The sequence below is a fragment of the Falco punctatus genome, assembly GCF_963210335.1.
Source record: "Falco punctatus genome assembly, chromosome: 1".
In the NCBI taxonomy this organism is placed as follows: domain Eukaryota; kingdom Metazoa; phylum Chordata; class Aves; order Falconiformes; family Falconidae; genus Falco; species Falco punctatus.
Genome location: NC_137580.1, coordinates 102,008,637 through 102,028,977, shown reverse-complemented (window position 1 = coordinate 102,028,977; position 20,341 = coordinate 102,008,637). Strand labels below are relative to the sequence as shown.

Here is a 20,341-nt window from a genome sequence, read left to right as displayed (position 1 = left end):
CATTTGAATAACAATTTATTAAACATTAACTTGGTTAAAATTAACCCTTTCTTGGCTCACTGCATGTATTATGTCAAAATGTACCTTTTTCCCTGGTTGCATTGTAGTCCAAATTAATGTTGTGACCTTGGAACTATAGGTCACAAATGATCTCATAAGCCAGAGTGGAACTAGGTAAACAGCATGATAACTCAAACACAGACTTGTACATGCTGATTATTCATGTGATTCAGTTCAGTGGGCTACTGTAGTGAAATTTTAAGTACGGGGCTTAAATGGGTTTGAGTTATATGTAGGTATTATCCTGGCCATTTGCACAAGAATTATTAACAGGCTGTAATATATGCCTTCAGGTTCCTGTTGCAGTACTGAGACTGTAGTTATTTATTAAGAGAAATAAAATGTATCTTTGCAAGCAATTCGCAAATGCAAGATTTAAATCCTGTAAATGGTGTTTTCTTACTCATTGAATTGCTCAGTCTGAGTAACTTCTAGTAACTTTTCCCTGCCCTGCCCCGCCTCCAATCTAAAGCTTTATTCCAAAACCCAGTACTTAAGGATCACAGTTTCAGCACTTACTGATGTAGTACATTTTGTCTAAATGAGTGGCATCGCTGACTTCAGTAGGACTCTCCATGTGCTTGGAGTCAGGTGTGCTTAAGCATCAGCAGTCTCAATAAAGCGATTTCTCGGTGTCTGGATGTCCGACTCCAAAGGCCGTTCTGTGCCTGCAGGGCTCTGGACACTAGGCCTTCAACTGGTAGCTGGAACTGGTCAGCTTAAGACCTGAAGTCCTTAATTTCAGTTATCTGGAGAGTTACTCTAGCCAGGCTGCAAAATAATTTGTATGTGGCACCTCTCCCTCTGTCAATCCTGAAAAGTGATAGCTGGTGTGCTCTGTGCACTTCTTAGCCTATTGAATTTAACCTATTGAATAGTTTCTTGTGATCCTGTCCGTGATTCCTCCTTCATCTGTACTGAAGGCAGCTTAGCAGATAAACTGAGTGAGTAGCTTTAGTTTGTTTTGGTTTTTAAAATGTATGTGTATATATAATTTCCACATGACCTACTCAGTTTTTACTTGCTGCAATTTTGTACAAGCAGAAAAAAAAAATATCTGTGTAATTTTTCTGTTCAAGATTACAAATGCTTGGTTTGAAAGCAGGTTTCTTCCACTGGGTTACCCACAAAGCAGGGATAGTCAGGCACATGTGTTTGCTCGGAGCTATGCCACATGCATCTCACTCTCCAAAAGCCTGTCTCCTGCGTGCACATGCCTTTCTTCATATCCAGCTGCTGCAGAAGTGGGCTTACAGTGTCGGAGATGGAGATGGCCAAAATTATGTCAAAGAATCCTCCTTCCACCTGATTCAAAGAATCTATCACCAGTATTCGAGTGAGAGGAGGTTATCTTTATTCGGCAGCGCTGGGTGCGTGGGGGATCGCTCCTCCAAAGTCATGCACCCTGAGAGAACCTTTCAGCCCCCTCTTTGTACAAGTCACTCATGTCTATTCCTTAACTTTCCGGGAACACATTAACATATCTCACACCTGGACAATTAGCACATTCCCATTCAAGGACCTAGTATATCTTCAAGTTAACAACAAGGGTCTCCTCAGATAAACACGAGCACACCGTTCTTTAAATAAATCATATATGGCCCATTATTCACACCTTTGTGCTATCCTGTTTCTGAACAGCAAAATGCCGCATACTGAGAAGAGAAAAGTTATGTCCCATATTAGCTGTCCTGTCTTATCTGTTGTGAATTTTCCCTGGAGTAGTTGTAAACAGCCTTTCTGAATAGTCAAACCTGTGGAGTGAATTCTGGAAATGGGAGGATGTTTCCCAGCGAGAGCAAAGCAGTTTGCAGAGCTGTGGTGGGATGTGTTCAGCCTCTCAGGCCTGTGGATCTTGCTCCTCACGGACTATGATCTCTGTGGGTCACAGTAACCTTTCTTTCTTGCCAGAACCGTCTCCTCTGTACCTCAAGTACTTTGTTTGTAATTATTATACTGCTAGTGACAGCGCCATGGAATGAGTCAACTCCATACTGCTTACACTCGGCTGAATGAAGGGATGCTGAAGGCATAATTTCTTTATTACTGAGACCTGGTTTTGAATTCTAGAATTTTAGAAGCATTTTAGAATTTGGTGCTTCCTTGTAGATATGTGTGTTTAACTGATCGAAAGCAAACACCAAAGCATCATGCAGAGATCAGAGGCACATCACTGTGGCAGTAAGTTGCATGCCCCAGTATCTGCTGATGCAGGAAAATAAAAGCAGCAATGCTCTGGTTATTTAATCTGCTACCTCCCTTCCTTTATCTTTTGTTTGTTTGTTTGTTTTTAGGGGGGTGGGGGGGAATAAATTGTTGCATGTAGTAGGTTATTTCCCAGACAAATACCAAAAATATATATTTTCCATGAGTTTTAGCCTTTCTGCAGTAACTACTCTGTAGAAAATGCAAATACACTGTCCAGGCCACGCATAAACCCACGCTGGGATGGCATCACCGCCAGTGTGTGGTCCTGGCTGTACTTCTCTGTTTCATCAACTTTCATATCCGCCTCTGCTGCCTTTACTAGGAGGCTCGAGCACATAGCCACAAGCTAGAAACTCACCTTATGTCCTCCTCATGTTTTCCAGTTCTTTGAGGCTTTGAGGAGCTTAAAGATCACCTTACTCGAAATATTTGACAAAAGTATCTCTACTCTGTGAGAAGGTAACTCCTGCATTCCTCGCCTGAAGCATTTTTCCGTCTGGCTGGTCTTTTCATGTTCTCTTTCCCAGAAAAATCACCTTCCTCCTTTTTTCTGTTTCATGGCCTGTATCCCCTGGCAAGAGGAAAGTTCAAGACCAGGTACTTACAAAGATAGGAAAGAAGCAAGGGATGGAACACAATTAGGCTTTGCATATGAAAATCTCAAACTTTATTTCCCGCTTGCATTACCCAAAGACTCTTTCCTCCCTGTCCCCCCATCTCATGGCAGCTCAACCGTTCCTCTTGCAAAGCCCTTCAGAAATAACCAGGGCATCTAGGATTAATAGGTCCACTTTAGTGTTTCCATCCACAAAATGGATATTGCTCATCTGGTGGTTATGGTCAGTGCTGATGGTTCTAAAGCTCCTTAAAGATATGATGCCATAAAAAAATTGCAAAGGCTATTTATAGTTTATTATTTTTTATGTGTAATATTTACTGCCTTTCCCTGCCTTCTTGCGTAACATAACGAATGGTATTCTGCTTCCTGAAAATGTGTGGTAAATCAATTGTTCAATGGTTTTTTCAAGTATCCTTACTTAATGTTAGTTTTCACGCACACATTTTGGAAACTATGTAAAATATGTCTTAAATGGCAGAATAAAATAAATGCCAGGGCTCTTATAGCTTTTTCCACCTGCTTTCAATGCAGACTTGCCAAACAATTTCAGTGTTTTATAGCCTGTTGCCCCAAATCAAATTCTGTGTTGCTTTTGTTTTAAGGGCTAATAGCTTTTTGAAATATATTAGTGCTTTCTGGTGACAGATCCAAGATTAGCTGTTTATCCATAGTTCCAAGAGGTATTCTATAATCTTGTGGCACAGTAAACTTTATGAGGAATTTTACAAGCTTTCATGAGTGCGTTGTGTTTTAAAATGCTAAAAAAACAGTTAAGGAGAGAAGAAAACAAAGCACTGCAGTGTCTCTGTCTGATGTTCCTCTGGTCTTTGAAGTGAAGCATTGCTGGTGAGGGAGGAGGAATGACTGCAGGAGGTATGGTGAATGAGGAAGCCGGCAAGCCAAAAGCTTTAAGCGCTGCAGAACTGGTTTACTAAAGGCAGATAGGCCTTAATATCATGAGCATCAGGCGTGGTGTAACTCTGCCTTGAGCTGAACTCGCTGGCAAACCTTGAGCATGCAGTCGGTGGCGATAGCACTGGGAGAATGACATCCATCTGATTCACCTTCACCGATTTTTTGCTTAATTTTTGAAGCAGAGTGGAAGCAGGACCTTTGGAGCACATTCCCTGCACCGCTGCTGGTCCTTCAGCAGGTGGTTCACGCAGGGCAAGGAAGAGACAGAGCAATTCTGGGGTGATGGCAGGGCAGAGGACGGCCCTGTTTTCTTGTACCATCACACACTGTGGATGTGACTTGAGGGGATCCCTCCATCCCGTAATGCTTTATTCCCTTTCTCCATGTAGAAAAGAGGAAATACCCAGGTGCTATGATGAAGCAGACCGAAGGCTCAGCACAGTGTTTTTTCCCCTTAAAAAATACTCTTCTCTGCAAGATCTTCAACCCTAGACATGGATGTATGTTCCTTCAGGGGATGCATGTCAGAGGCAGGGTCTAGCACATAATTCTCCCTCCCTCTGCTTCCTTAAAGCTGTCATATCCTTCACCCACGACAAATGCTATTGTTGGAAGGGAAACAGAAAATCTTTCTGGCCATTCTTCTGAAATGAAAGCAGCAATCCTCAAAGCCAAAAACAATCCCTTCAGGGTAATGCAGTAACTGCTTAGACCTTATGAAAACAGGCAGTTTGTACTTGTGAGGTATCAAGATTTGTAACTGTTTCATTAGGCTGGAGCTGCCTGTGGAGACGGTTGCACCTGGCAGTGGCTGGAACCGTGCTTCCCCCAGGTAGGGTGGGCTGCGCTTGGTGACAGGGAAGATTGCTCGAATCCTGCTTTTATAACTGGGGAGAAAATTGCAGTCTGTTTTGGGCACAGGTTTTGATTTGATGGAGCAACTTACAAGTTTTACTCAGCCTGGGATCTGCCTTTCTTTGCAGCTCTGGCCGTCCAGTGAGCGGTGTGAGCGGGGCGGACTTGGCTGTGGCTGGTTGTCCTCCTTCCACATTCTTGCCTTGTGCAGCCTGGTAAGAAAGTGCAATGCAGCCAAAACTCTGGTTTGTGTTGTCCCCAATCTCCTATAGAGCTTCACCTAGACATTAACGAAGGGGGGGAGACAGGGTTTTGCCCTGAATGACTTCCCAGCTGAGAATATTTCCAGTAGAAAGGAGACTCCACCCTGGAAAGAGTTGCTTTCAGGAGCCTCCACACTGGGTTTTGCAGTTTTGTGAACCCCACCTCATAAACTAACCAACCGCAGCTTGTGATGGGGAATATTTCAGCACCGTTGCTGAGATGAAGATTCAGATCTGTTTCTCAGGGCTGCTTAAAAATATGAATGTAGCAGCAGAGAATGTGGGTTTGCACAGTATTTGTGCAAGAGGACAGATCTGCCAAAGAGCTCCCTTTCCACGCAGGCACCAGCTGTTCAGAGGGGCTCAGCACACTGGGATTTATGTGCAGAGTGGAGCTCTTCTGAATCCGTATGTCTGAATATTTGATCCATGACTACCCTGAAAACTCAGCTCTGGGCACTTTGCCTGGGGACACCCAATGAATCAACAGCAAATTTGGAATAAAATCCCATTTTGGTTTGGGTTTGTGGGTTTTTTTCCCCCACCCTACCTTTCATTGAACTGCACAAGGATACGCAGCATCCTGTATTTATCTATGAGATATTGCAGAGACATGCACTCAGTATGTTTTGGCAAGTGGTAAAACAGTTGATATCCAGACTCCTAAAATAAGACAAAAGGCTACCTGACAGGGAAATTCAGTTGTTTAATTCGAAGTATAAACATATATATGTCTGTTTCTTGACCTACTTGATTTTCTACATGTTAAGAACTGCTTTGAAGTATTCTTTTTGCTGAGATGCAGGCCTCTTGAAAATTTTATGAGATGTACCTTTCAACTTCTGTAACAAGAACTGTATTCATATTTGTCAATGATAGTTAATTAGTGGGATACAGTACATAAACTGGCATTCATTAAGCAGTTGTGGCAGCCTGTGGTACCTCTTACTGGGAGGTTTACATTTTTAAAGTTAAAATTGTGCATTATTTCCAGATGGTCAGCCTACCATTCAGAATCACAGCAGGATAAAAGCTGCCCTAGTATGACTGTAACATAGTTTAAGCACAATTCCAGTGTAAGAGGTATCTTCATTATCTGAAAAAAAAAAAAAAAAAGTGAAAAAAATACATGACAAGACATGAAGAAGCAAGTCTTTGCATACACTGGCTTGTAAAACATTTATTTTCTTGGTTTTCTTTATTTAAGATGACATTCTTTGTATTTTTGACATCAATTCATGGAGAGCTTTCACAAACGTGGAAAAAACCATCAGGTGTCAGTTTTCCATTGATTTCTGTGGCTGCACCACAGCCAAGTCTAGAATATGTAACTTCAGCGCAGCCTCCATGGCTTCGAACCAGGCTCCAGCCCCAGCACTGCTCTTGGGGTGGGGGGAGGAGGGTGCAGGTGGGAGCCATGCATTGCACCCCCAGGAGTCCATGGGGTCAGAAAAGGCTTTGCATCTTGACGCTGAGCTGAATACTTGATATAAGGTATAGGATAATAAGTTATCCTTGAGCATGAGCTGTAGCATCTAGGCAGTCCTGAGAGCCAGGCTTAACGAGCAGCAGACAGAGGGGATACTCTTGTTTCTAGATCCCTTCTGCTGCAACAGAGGCCAGGTTGCTACGGGAAGCAAGATCAGGCTTTTAGGGAGAAAACTAAACCCTGAAAGGTTTTACTACATCCAAGCAAACTGATTTCTTGTCTATGTTTTCGTTGCACTATCAGATCTGCACTTCTGACAGTCAGGTGAAAGGCAACCCTGATGTTAACAGGAACAGGGATATATTTAAATTGGCTTTGGGGATCTTTGTGGATTTCTCTGCTTTCTGCTGGCATGGACATACTGGAGTGCTGATGAAGGGGCCATCAGCTGAGTGTGTTGAACTTAAGGGGCTGGTGGCAAACTGAGCTCTTGTACTAAAAGCTCTTGGTTTGATCCTGGGCAGGTTGTTTTTGTTACATCTTCATTTTCTTGGGAATTTAAAGTACACTTTTTCATAGGTCTTTAGGTATCTTTTTATTTGCATGTGTAACATGAAGAAACAATAGTATTCCCTGGCTCACTTGAGATGTTCTGAAGGACTAAGGTGATTAGGTGCTGAAATTATATGGGCCATATAGATTTCTTCTGTAATAAAAAGAAGAGGGGAATTTTTTTCTAGTCACACAAAACCCCAACATTTAAAACGTATTTTCTTTTTTTTTAATTTTGTCAAAATTTCAATGAACTTGCTCATCTCTATTTCTTCCTGCTTTTTGAGAAAGAAGCTGAAACTTTTCAAACCAGTTTTAATAAGAAAATGATCTAAGAACTACATTCTGGTCATTCAAGATGAATACTGAAGTTCAAAGCAGCAAAACTGAAGGGTAGTTGAGCTTTAAGCTATGGTTTTCATAGAGTAATAGAATCACAGAATGGTTTGGGTGGGAAGGACCTTAAAGATCACCTAGTGCCACCCCCGGCCACGGGCAGGGCCCCCTCCCCCCAGCCCAGGCTGCTCCCAGCCCCGTCCCACCTGGCCCTGAGCCCTGCCAGGGATGGGGCACCCACAGCCGCTCTGGGCAGCCTGTGCCCGTGTCACCACCCCCACAGCACAAATTCCCTCCGAAGAGCTGGGGTAAATCTCCCCTCTCAGCTGGAAGCCATTCCCCTTGTCCTGTGGCTACAGGCCCTCATAAAACGTCCCCCTCCAGCTTCCCTGCCGGCCCCTCCAGGCCCTGGGAGCTGCTCCAAGGTCTCCCCGGAGCGTCTCTTCTGCAGGCGGAACAGCCCCGACTGCCCCAGCCCCGCTGCACAGCAGAGGGGCTCCAGCCCCCCGAGCATCTCCGTGGCCTCCTCCGGACCCGCTCCCGCAGCTCCGTGTCCTCCTTATGCTGGGCCCAGAGCGGACGCAGCGCTGCTGGGGGGTCAGAGGGGGGGAATCCCCCCCCCGGCCCTGCCGGCCACGCTGCTGGGGATGCAGCCCTTGCATTTCTGAACTCAGTCAAGAGTTGAAGCCATTCTAGAAGCTTTAGAAATGCTGATCCTGAAAGATCCTTATTGATAACCATGGCAAAGATATCTTTTTAATATCCTTGAGGGAACCATAAAGCAATCTCATAAGCCAGAAATACAATAAGTTGCTTGTTTTTTCACAGCATTTCCCTGATGTGTCAGTGATGAGCTGTCCATGCTCGCAGGCTGACCTTAAGAATTCATGAAATATGAATTGAGTTATTGTAACGTAGAACTAAATATGTTCCCAAACTTTGAAGATAAAACTGAGGAAAGTTACTTTTGTGCATTAGCTGTTCCCATAGTGGAGGAAGATTTCAAGGTTGGAGATAAGGGGTTCGCTCCTTGCTGTTGAATATTTGCCTAAATTACTGTCAAAAATGAATCTGGAGGGAGCAGACAATGCACCGTCAACTTGGTAATATTAGATTCTGAAAAAAACCACCAACCCAGCTTCGTTTGCAAGCACTTACTCATTTCACATGGCCAGTAAGCTGGGGGTATGGAGAGCCCAAGTGACAGTGGTGACCCTCGCAAGGCCGGGGCCACTGCTGCACACGCGAGGTGGCCCCGGACTGGGGGCGGTGGTGCTGTGACCCTCGCTAAGCTCCGCCAGCGGGTGGGCGCACGCCCCGGCCTCCCGTGCAAGCACTTGGCACTCGGTGGAGCAGATTCCTGCGTGGAGAGAACGTTGGCATGAAAAACAAAGAGCCCATAGGCGATATGGAGGCTTCAATTCACCTGGGCAGATGTGGGAGGACCGTCTCAGGGCAGCAATTATCGAGAGCCTGAGAGAAAAAGGGAAGCCTAGCAACTGCTGAGCACCACCTAAAGCCTGAAAACAAAGGAGAAACCCAACTGCACTAACAATACTCCAGCAGAACTTGCAGATTTTGAGGAAACAGCTCATGGCTTTAAATTCAACCCTTGGGTGTTTTTTTTTGTTTGTGGGTTTTGTTGTTTTTTGTTTTTTGGTTTGTTTTTTTCTCTGGATCACGGTTTTCATACAGGGATTCCAAGTCACAGAAAGGCTAATGTATTTTAGACAACCCAAACATCTACTTTCTTACGTTGGTGTTTACAAGGCTGGAAATGTAGGTGTTTAGAGTTCTCCGGGTGGGTGCAGCCCCCTCCTTGCTGGCTGCCAGCCCTGGGAGCAGGTGGGAGAACTGGAGCTGCAGGGACGGCGCCTTTGCTGCTCGCCCTGGCCAACGCGCAGTGCAGCGCTGGCTGCAGCAAGTAGCAAGAAACCATTTTTTTCTGCCTGTTTTCCACCTACCAGAACGTGAAGAAAGTTTGCCCCTGATGCGTCATGGTGTCGTACTATCGTCGTAGACTTCTAAAGCAATCAGGATGAGAGAACTTCTAGAAACCAAGTTATTTTTGTGTTTTTAATTCTTCTTGTAACTGGCAGCTAGCGTTCATTATATTTTAAAGAGCAGAGATTTTAGCTAAAGGATTACTGTGTCATTAATCAATCCATTGAATATTCATGATTTAGAGATTTTTTTTCCCCCCACAGAAGGAGAGAAGTAATTATTTTGGCTAGCACTTGAAAAGTGTGTGTGTGCTGTTCGTAGAACTCCACTGTATGTGGCAAAAATAGAATTTTTCTATTAGACATGCGAACTGATCTTCTTCCCCCAATACTGATAAGTACCCTTTAGCTCTTCTTCTCTATTTAGTAACAATATTTCATGCTTTTTTTGTAAGAATGTAATGAAAATGGAAAAAATGAGGGAAAAAAACCCACCGAAAACCCCAAGCCCTCCAGTGGGGGTTGAGCTAGTCCTTGTTGAAACCCTGATTTACAGAGTGGGGTCTGGACAAAACTTTTCACATTTACAGCAAACTGCCGTTTTTGTGTTTGTTATTTCAGGTTTGTTCAGTTGCGCAGTGATGTGAAGCTCAAATGAAATACTGATTGTGGAGCGCGTGGGAGGCTGTTCTGAAGACTTGTAACGGCACAAAGTGTAACCTTTTCTGGTCTCCTACAGCTACACCCCGTGGTGTCCATCCTCAGTGGACTGTTTGGTCCTCATTGGTGTTTGTTATCTAAACTTTGCTGCTTTCTCCTGTGTCACCGCAGGGGAGGTATCAAGGCAATGTGTTAGTAGGTGACATCGCAACTCTCGGTGACGCGGGTAGGGTTAGGCGATTTGGGAATACAATGGAGTTCGGCAAGTCTCATGCTGAGTGTGCTAGTGGTCGCCTCTCAGGACATGCTAAAAGGGCACATAATGATTGGTGCTAATTCTTTGGGTTTTGCTTGATCATCAGGCCAAAAGTGACTGTAGGACAACTGAGCAAAACTTAAAAATCTTTCTCTGAGTAAAAGAAATTCAGAGAAGGTTGTTGCTGCTGCTAAAAGGAGCACACTGGAAGGAGTCCTGTGGAACATGCAACATGGCAAACCGGTTCAGGAGTGGGGGCTCAGTATTTTGTAAGGTTTCCCTCCACCCCCAAAAAGCCAGTGCTGATTCATATCAGGAGTTTTGCAAAGGCAAAGAGCGTGCCCAGCTGCTTCTCCTCCTGGTGAGGCCAGCAGCAAAAAACCTTTCTGCTCTGTGATGGTTTGCAGGTGGCTTGGTGAACTTCTCAGGTGATGGCTGTTTGTGTCAGCTAGCAAAGCTTCAGAGCCTGTACTGCTTAGTTCAGCCCTTCGTATAAAGAAAGGCAGCAACACCACCAGCTACCTGGGAAAGTTTTTGAAGTGAATCCTCCTGGACAGGGCAGGGGGGCTGTATGGTTGGCTGCGGAAAGCATCTGTATTCTTAATTTTCAGTCCTCATGCTAATTTCCATATAGGGCATTTTTTTTCCTACAGGTTTTTGGATGTTTATTTGGCCCTGGCATGCTGTCCTCATTGGGACCACATACCTGCAGCAGCCGGGCATCCTCTAACTATACACACCAACGCAGAGGCAGTGCAAGTTGTTGCTTCCTCCCTCCCTCCCTGCTTTCTTGAGGGACTTAATCCTGGTCCTTTCTTCTTGGGTGGAAGGGGGCAGAAATACTCTCCTTGTCCTTCAGCGAGGAGCTGATTCAAACTGTGAGGTTTTTTTTTAAAGAGGCTACAATTTTATTTTATTTTTGCATTAGGGTTATATGTAATAGCCATGTGCCAAACTTATTTAAATTTAGCTTTTTTCCAACCACTGTTTTGTAATTAAAATAGATCTTGCTGTTTCTGTGCAAGGCAACAACACTAACTTCGGTGGGAGCGTTGCGGGAGGAAGGACTTGCAGGAGGAATGGGTCTTCTTTATTTGAGACCATTTTAAAATAAGCAGCAGGTAGTTTTTCTGTTTGCACAGAGATTTCTGCTCCTGAGAGTCTGAGGCCATGTGGCTTCCCTTTTTGGCAAACAGCTCTGCAAAGCTGTGTTGTTTTTTGTTTGTTTGTTTGGGGTCTTTTTGTTGGGTTTTTTTGTTCATTTTGTTTTTGTTTTTTAATGAAAAGTGCTTTTTTGATATAGAAAAATGTGTCAGTTGACAGCTCTGGAAACAAAACTCCTCTGTTTATCCACTTGCTAAGACACCCCAGCAGAACCCCCAAAACTCATGATAAGCTTCCCCTCAGTGCCAACAAAAAGCTCTCACGGTTTTTAGGAGTTTGTAAGGTTATTCTAGCCTCATGTCACCAAAATTACTCATATCTTTACCCTTTTAGCTGGATAATAAACGTCAGCGAGGACTGACCATGTTCTTTTAGACTCTGACTATGAGTTATATGCCTGTCTGTCATTTTCAGGTTCATAGCAGGGTCCTGGGTCTGAATGCAGAAACAACGGAAGATTTCATGTGCAGCTAATACTAAATTAAAACTCCAAATCCTTTAAAGCAATTTTAGGTTTGTTTCCATGGCATTGATTTCTTTTTTTTTTCTTTTTTAAATTATGCCTTGAAGGTGAGAAGGGGATATTCTGACATCTTGAAAAGTTGCCTTGTAGGACACAGTGACTCAACGTTGTTTGAATTTCTAATCCACATCCATGTCACCTTTGGGAAAGGCCGGGCTGGCTGTGGCAGCGGGACACAGCTCTGGGTACTGGGGTTACTGTGGCTGCGCGGTGGTGGCCGAGCTCTTGGTTGGGGATACCTGGCACGCTGGGGTTAGAGCCTGTGTTGGGGATGCCGGGTGCTGGAGTGCGTTGAGGACGCGGGGTGCTGGTGTGTGTTGGAGATCTGCGTTGGGGACACTGGGTGCTGGTGTGCCTTGGGGACGCGGGATGACAGTGTTCAGCACTACCCTGTTTTCGTGTTTGAAGCATAGAAACGCAGGAGACCCTTGCTGGCCGCCCGGGTGCCAGCCCGGAGCCGTCCCCTCGCACGGTCAGGGTGCGGGGGCGGTGCGGAGCAGGCCGGTTTCTCCGGGGCTCGGTGCTGCTGCTGGGGGACAGCGCTCCCGGCCTGGGGCGGGTGTCACAGCCCAGGGCGGGGGGGGGGGGAACAGCCCAGGGCGGGAACAGCTCGCGGGGGGCCGCGCAAGGGCTGGGGTCAGCCGGGCGGCTCAAACTTTGCGCGCAGCCGAGCGTCCCCCGCCCGTCCTGGCGCCGGCGGGGGGGTGGGGTGGGGGCTGCCCGTTCCCGCCGCTCGGTGCCGGCTGCCGCGGTCGGGCGCCTCCGGGCCCCGCTCCACCGCGCGGTGCCCCGGCCTCCAGCCCGGGATTTACCGGCAGCCGGGCGGCGGCGGCGCCGCTCTCCGCAGGCGCGGTCGGTGCGCGGAGCGGAGCGGTGCCTGCCGCAGGCTGCCGGCCCTGCAGCCCGCGGCGGGCCGGGGGCGGATCCGCCGCCGTGAGCCTCCCCCTCCGCTTCCCCGTGCGCCGGGAGGGGCGGCCGGCGCCCCCCCCCCGCGTTCCCCCCGCCCCGCCGCGGAGCGGCGAGGCGGCGGCGGCGGCTCCGGGCGGGGCGGGGCGGCGGCCGGCGGGGCATGCCCCGTCCGCGCAGCGCAGCAGCGGCCCCGCGTCCCGCGGAGCAGGCAGGCGGAGGCGGCGGCGGAGGCAGGCGCGCCGGTGCCGGTGCCGCAGGGCTGCCGGCCCCGCAGCGCTCCCCGGCCCCGCGGCCGCCCCGGAGCCCCGGCGCGGGTGCCCTGAGCGGGGCATGAAGTTGCGGCGGCGGCAGCGCGGCGGCGGGCGGGGCGGGGCGGCCGGCCCCGGCGGCGCGCGCTCTGCGGGGCCGTAGCCCGGGGCGGGCTCGGCGGCGGCTCGGCCGGCGGTGCCGGTCCTCGGCGGCGCCCCCAGCTCCCCCCCTCACCCCCGCGTGGAGCCCGGGGCCGGGCCGGGGCGCGCAGCCCCCCGCGCTGCGGCGGCGTGGGATGTGCGCGCCGCGGCCCGCCCCCCCCTAGCCCCTGCAGGCAGCGCGGCGGCCGGCGGAGCCCCCCGGGAAGTTTGATGGCTTCTTTGAGGAGAGTCAAAGTCCTGCTGGTGTTAAACTTGATCGCGGTGGCTGGCTTCGTCCTCTTCCTGGCCAAGTGCAGACCCATCACGGCCAAGAGCGGCGACTCCTTCCATGACATCCATCCCAGGGCAGAAGTGGTCAACCTGACAGCCCGCGGCATCAGCTCCATCCAGGATGCGGTGTTGAAGAGACTCTCCCTCCTGGAGGACATCGTCTACAGGCAGCTGAACGGTAGGAGTCGTCCCCCTGCTCCTAACGCGTCGGGGTCCGGCACGGTGGGCAACGGTGGCAAACGCCGAGTTTGCACCCTACAACCTGGCCTTGCCCCCTGCGTTACCGAGCAGGCGGAGGCTCGGTGGACTGAATCGTGATTTCCAAGTTCTGCTTGTGTTCAGCGCTCAGCGTGCCTCGCACAGGCTGGAGGAAGCCGTGCTAACATAACGCTGCCGTTCGGGTTGGTGGTAGCGGGCAGGCAGCGACAGCGTCGTGATTTCCGCATCAAACGCGGAGGGTGCTGGCTGAGGCAATGGCTTTTACTATTCCAGAGTTGGTTTTTTTGGAAGGGAGTTTTTCAGCGGCTGAAGTACGGTGCATCATTTGAGTGCAGAAGGTCAGAGAGCAAAATGTGCTTTCTCTGATATGAGTTGAGCAAACTATTCAGTATTTCCTATGGCTGAGCATTGACAGCTGCTAATTAAAATCTCAAGTAATGCTTCTCTTTATAGCATAACAAAGGGATTTCTATTAAAATCTCACCAGGTTCAGTAGTTCTGAGCTGCAGAAAGGGAGTTTTAAAGATGCCGTATGGGATAGAGAAACATGTTGTGAAGATGCTAGAAATCTAGGTGAGGTATCTAATTAAAACACTGACTGTGGAAGCTAATTTTTTTAAAATTGTTCCCCATAGATTCACAACTGGGAATGTAATCTCAATTAAGAGTCCCGTTTATTGCTTCCAATCTCTGTAGCTTTAATGACTGCAAGTTTTTGTGTATTGGAATTAGCAGAGTTAATGTTTTTGGCAATGTCAGTGCGATTCCCTCTCTGAGTTTTGAATATGAAGCTGATGCACGACTCTGTGCCGTGTTGAACTGAGAGCTGGTGTGCGCTGGGTCTCCGTACTGAATCAGAGCTATTGCTGATTATCCTTCTGCACCGAGGATGTGAGACAGGTGCAGGAATGTAACATGCCCTTCCTGGTGCATAGTCGTCCTCTCGGTCGGTGTTTGTGCGCTTTGGAGAAGGATAGGGTACGGAAGGAGAAGTGCTCAGCTGAGTCGGAAAGTGTTATTTATATTGCTACTTTATACGCTGGCATGAAAAACCTGTCCTGCCTGTGAAAGCGCCTCGCACCACGAGATGTTGAAGCAGCACTGTTGGGTGACAAACAAGGTGAATCTAAAGAATATAAAGGGATAAGGTAGAAAGCTGGATGTTATTTACAATCAAACTGTGAAACTGGCTGCTTCTGGATACTGCTGGGGCAGAAGTTCCCAGGAGGATTTAGGGCACTTATTTAAAAAGGGGTAATAGCTGCAGTTCAAGACAGGAGACTTTATGCTAGGACCTTGGGATTGGGCAAGTAATCATGTTGCTGCCTACTGTTCCCCCAGAGGGAGAGATGAAATTGCAAGTTACTACCCTTTTCTGTGGGGATTAATGTGGGCTCCCTGCTCCAGCAAGCTCTGGGGGCTGCTTTTGGAGGTGGCTGGTGCTTGTAAGAGAAGCCGTGAGCACAGGGACGGCTCTGAGTGTGTGTCTGTCTGTAGGCTGCTGCGGGCACTCAGGGAAGTGTTAGTGGTGTAGTACAGGAGCCTGCTCAGTGCTGAAGAGCAGTCGTGCACCTGAAGACCAGGGGAGGCAGAGGTGATGGGTATGTTGCCCATAGCACAAACGTTTTCTTAGGGTGGCAGAAAGCTGAGCATGTAGATGTGACGTGTTGTCTGGCCCTTGCATACTGGCGTGATTTATAGCAGTGCTGATGAGTCTGGCTAAAAAATAGCTCTGGCATCGCGCTTATGTAACTTTGGGTCAAGTATATATTTGGTGCATGTGTTTTTCAGAAAAGTACGACGTGGCCTGTTCTCTGGGTGACACCTGTGTGTTGTGCGCTTCAGGAAGGCATGGGTTTAGAGCAAGATGTGGGGGGCCGGGTGAACCCCCGCCACCACCCACTGGCACTCAGAGGAAACAGCAAAGTGTGCTGAGACAGTCCATAGGGCTGAGGATGCGGAGGCAGCTGGACCGGCTTCCCTGCCAGAAGCTTTCTGTGCCAGAATCAGCATTCATTCTGGGCACTTAAAGAATACCTAAAGCTGAATTCCTGGTGCCCGCTTGAAGCATGCAAATACGAGCTCATTTCTTTTTTTTTTTCTTTTTTTTTCTTTTTTTTTCTTTTTCTTTCAGGGTAGGGAAGTTGAATGCTGGTGAGAAGTGCCTAACAAAACCCACCATATGCTCTTAGACAAGCTCCCTGCAAAATGCATCCACCAAGAGAATTCCCTTTCTGTTGCATAAGGTCCTGTTTTGTTTTAAATCTGACCTGTGGTTTAGCACCTACAAAATCACAGAATATAGTACCCCACCATGTAGCATGTGGGAAGGCTGCACTTCAGGGAGCATTGGGAAGCGTTTGGCCAAAGAGAGAAACTAAACCACGGTTTGGGTGCAGTCAGCTGTGGATTTCTTTCTGTATTATGGGACTTGGCTGGATTTCAGTGGGAGTTGAAGCCATCTTTAAAAAACTGAATCTCTTAAAAAAGCTCCATTCTGTAAAGATCAAATGAGCAATCTGATCATACCATTGCTGTGGTTTTGTTGTTCGAATCATGTAGTGTAAAGCATATTGGAAATAACAGCTCGCTGTGGTATGACAAACCTTATTTTTTATGTATGTATATTTATTTCTGTAAATGTTGGCCATGAAAATAAGCTAAACAAAACTGCCTTGAGTCTGGTAAAAGAACAATTTTACACAGTTGTTCCTTTTGAATGATATTTCTCTGCAGTGCCATTCTGGAAATAACACCAGTGCTCCCTCTTATTTCTCCACTGTCCTAAACGTGGTCCAGTCTGCCTCCTGCAATGACTCCTTGCTTTCCAGGTGATGCATCTTGCTGGTCTTGCAGTGTTTTCCAGCCACTCTTAGCTGGGGTTGCAGTTGCACAAAACCACATTGTCAGCTGTGGGACACTTGTTTCAGACAGTGTGTGGAAGGGTGCCTTGGGGGTGCTGCATGGGATCGGGGAGTCATTGCAGCAGACGGTAGCCTTGCTTAGTTTTCTCCTCGTTGTAATTCATAAGGTATCTTTGAGAACTGTATGTGTGCTTTGTTCTTTCTGAAAGTTTATTATTGCTCCTTAGTTCATTGCACAGGTCTTGTGGGTTTTGCTTTTTGCTCTTCTGTTGCTCTTTGCAACTGGATGGCTCCCATGGTCACAAAGAAGTGTAAAGGTGCCCTTTGGAATGAAGAGTTTTGTATGTGAATGCACTTATCTTAGAATTCAAAGGATTTTTAATTTCTGTAGTCGCTTTTATGGATGGAATTTTCTTGTTCAGCAGATGTTCAGAGAAAGCAAATGAAGGTCGGGAAGGAACGTGTGTATTTTACTTTGGGTATTAACTGCAACTTGTCTTTTTGATCCAAACCTAATTTTTTGTGTGCTGACATTTACATAAGCAAAACTTGTGGTCCAGATTATCTCCAGCTTCAGGGAGATACACAGAAATGAACTTTTCAGTTTGGCTCTATGTTTACAAAGAGAGGGTTTCTGTGCTTATATGACAAACTAGTTAGCTAGTGAGGAGCTGGAATGAATAGAGACCCAGAAGAGAGCATTCAGCTTTTGTGGCTGCCGGCTGTCGTGTGCTTCCTGGAGAGTGCTGGGCAAACTCTTCAATTAACCTAATCCTTTTCCTCTGGGGCTAATGTGGAAACCCGTTAATGACCATGAGAAATTTGAAATTGTGCTGTGTAGTATCCTGACAGCAAAGGTGGGCCAACTTTTTCACGTAAAAGTGACATATAGGATGAGTGACACGACTTGAGGAAGGGTGCAGCTTGTGTCACGAAACAGCATATAAAACTCACCATGAGACCTGCCTCAACGGGATGGGTCCCATGTCCATTGCATGGTGAGAAGCTGCTCATCTCTCACCTCCTATGAACGATGGCCTTGGGGGAGTTACCCAGGCAGCTTTTGTCTGGCTGTGTTTCTTCTTCCTTGGGCTCTTGCATTACTCTGTTCCACCTCCCTTGGTCCTCTTGAAGGTGTGCTCGATCCCACCCTGGGTGCGGGGAAAGGAAACGTTCATGGTGGTGCAGTGTGTGTTCACCCCCTCTGCAGAAGGAGAGAGGATGAGGCTGGTGCAGGCCCTTGGCGTGCCAGCCCTCGACAGGAGAAGTGTTGAGCAGTTGGACATCCACTGCTGAGGCACTGAGAGGCTGGCAGGATGTACAGGGTCCATAAGGAGGTTTCCTTATGTGCAGAGCGCTGGGGCTGCACCGATGTGGAGTATTCATCCCAGGTGGGAGGAAAGAGCCTGGATCTGACTTTGTGTGTTGGTTTTTGTCCCCATCCTTCACAGTCTGATCCCGCCCAGAAGTGGGCAGTCCCCTCTTCTAAACCTTGTTCACCAGAAGCTCTTGAAGTCAATATATAAATGATTTAGTTATTAAATAGCACTACCAGTTTGAGAATAAGATGCGCAGGAGGGGAAGCACTCTAAATAAACCCTTGGTTTGCATGTGGGGAAGCCATCTTCCATATCTACCATAGCTGAGCATCTTGAACCAACATAAGCAGATCAGTTTTCTGCTGGTCACCGATGATCTGAGGATGTGCTGGGGCCAACCCCTGCAGGGGCACGTGCAGCAGAGGGAGGGTCTTGGGTTGAAGCCCCCAAGCAGCATGAAGGCTGTGAGCTCCCTCTCCGGTGCTTGTTGGCTGAGACACGCAGGCGCTCAGCTGCCTGGGAGCCAGTGAGCAAGGAACGGTGCAGTGTCTTTCTGAATCGCGTGAAAAAAAAAAAGTATAAAAATTCTTTACTTAAAGCTAAGTATTGTCAAGACAGAAATCACTGTGAAAAGGCACTGATGACTCATCCTAAGCTCTTCTTTTAAATGTTATTTTGTAAACTCACAGCAGCTTATGTATAAGATCAGGGAGAATAGAAGCTTTTTGCAAATTGTTGTAAGCGAGAGGGCAGTGATGAAGAACCGCAGAAGTGAAGCTGGCCAGAAGATGGGTGAGCAGAGAGGGCTTTTCCTCTCCTGCGAAGGCAGTGCACAGAGTAAACTGCAGCTTTACGGAACGTTAAAGGTTGAAGAGGAACCTCAAATTCCTCAGCAGTTACATCAGCCTGTGCTCATTATTTAAACGAACTTGCATCTGTGCTTGTGCACATGGAATTATTTGCACACGCTGAGATATGAACAAGTGCATGTCAGCAGCCTCCTGCATACAGATTATGCTCTCCTCTGCTTATCCAATTAGGAAATTAACTTTGTGAGGGTTGCATATGGACATTGAGGCCGATACTGAAACACAGCCTTTTGCACGGTCTTGCTATCCCCCTTGTAAAGTGGCACTTAATTAACTTTAAACACTTTAGAGATATGTGGATTTACTTCCCGTAAGGATAAGATAATGCTTATCTTCTGTAGCACTTATCATCCTCAAAGTACATTACAAACTTAGCTAACTACTGAGTATAAAAATTATATATGTAAATAAGGCAGATTAAAAGCCGTTCTATCAGCCATTTAGTAGTATGTAATAGTGTTACACCCACAGACTAGTAATATTAAGATTTTAACAGGTAGGTATTAACTAAATTGCTAAGAAATTCTCTGATTAAGATAAACAACTAAATGTAAATAATTGAGAGCAGGGAAATGCTGTTTGTAGGCAGAAGGGCCCAAACTTTAAATGTGTTAATGAAATAAAATACCTTGTTATATGAGCACAGCCTTGCTGAGGGAAATCCTTTGATACAAGAAATGATGATTTGGAGATAAAGTGATACGCTATGGGCCTGTGACTGCCGTGTCAGATCCCGTCTCATAACCATCGGTTGAGATGCTGTTTCCCTGTCTACCCTGCTACTGTGATATTTATGAAGTAGAAACTATTATTTTATATGGCCTTGTATAGCAACTTGATAAAATTGCAACTTTAATATTTATTATATGCCTAACAGATTTGTTTACCGTATTCCCCATTAGGAATAACACAAGTTATCGAGATTCAGTACATGCTTTTATAAGTTCCCAGCCTAAAGTTACTAAGTGCGTAGCCTGCGTGGTCTGCACAGGCTCGAGACACCCAAGAGCTGCTGGCTGTAAATTATTCTTATCAGGTTCATGGAAATCAGGCCTGATACCAGTCAAAGGATGACTAAAAGAAATACTTCTTAGAGAAATAATAGAATCCAAAGATGAGGCTTCAGATAGTGATTTAGGAAGTATCTGGAAGCTTATGCATTAACATGACATTTAGTTTACAACCAGGCTGACTAGGAACTGATAGATAATTTTTGGTTTTGGTAGTTATTTGGCTTCATCATCTGAATATTCACTGTCATTGGCAATGAATGAGTAATAAGCCTCTAACACATTTGTCATGCAGAGACAACACAGGGTTCATGAGACGCAACAGCAATGACCAGAAAATAGTGACAACATAGGTATGTTATTCTTGCCTATTGATTCAGGTTTGCCTAACAGAGAAACAGAACCTTACCTCGAAGGTAAAATTTACAAAGGTAAATTTACGCTGCCAGATTAGGTAGGCAGCTTTTAGGAATTTTTTTCTAAGGATACAAAAATTTGAAAAACAGGTGCTTTACTTATGTGAATTACAGTATTATTTCCAAGCCTCAGTCTGAATCACCAGTGTGGTATTGTGTCTCCAGTAAGAGACATTTGGAAATGGATGTATTTGGCAAAACGTGGACATTTAGTGACATTTCAGTGCCAGAAGGCATCCTGCCTGGCTTCCAGCTGCCACTCCAGAAGGGCA

At 46.8% G+C, this 20,341-nt stretch overlaps 1 protein-coding gene across 1 annotated transcript in view; it reads left to right on the top strand.

Moving 5' to 3' along the window:
- The first annotated feature begins 12,449 nt into the window (after positions 1–12,449).
- The window catches only part of GALNT17 (polypeptide N-acetylgalactosaminyltransferase 17), a 213,684-nt gene continuing 205,792 nt past the window's right edge, over positions 12,450–20,341 (top strand). The window contains exon 1 of the mRNA XM_080398856.1: positions 12,450–13,550. Coding sequence (XP_080254982.1) covers positions 13,313–13,550 — 238 coding nt within the window. The 5' untranslated portion in view covers positions 12,450–13,312. The remainder of the gene's footprint in view (positions 13,551–20,341) is intronic.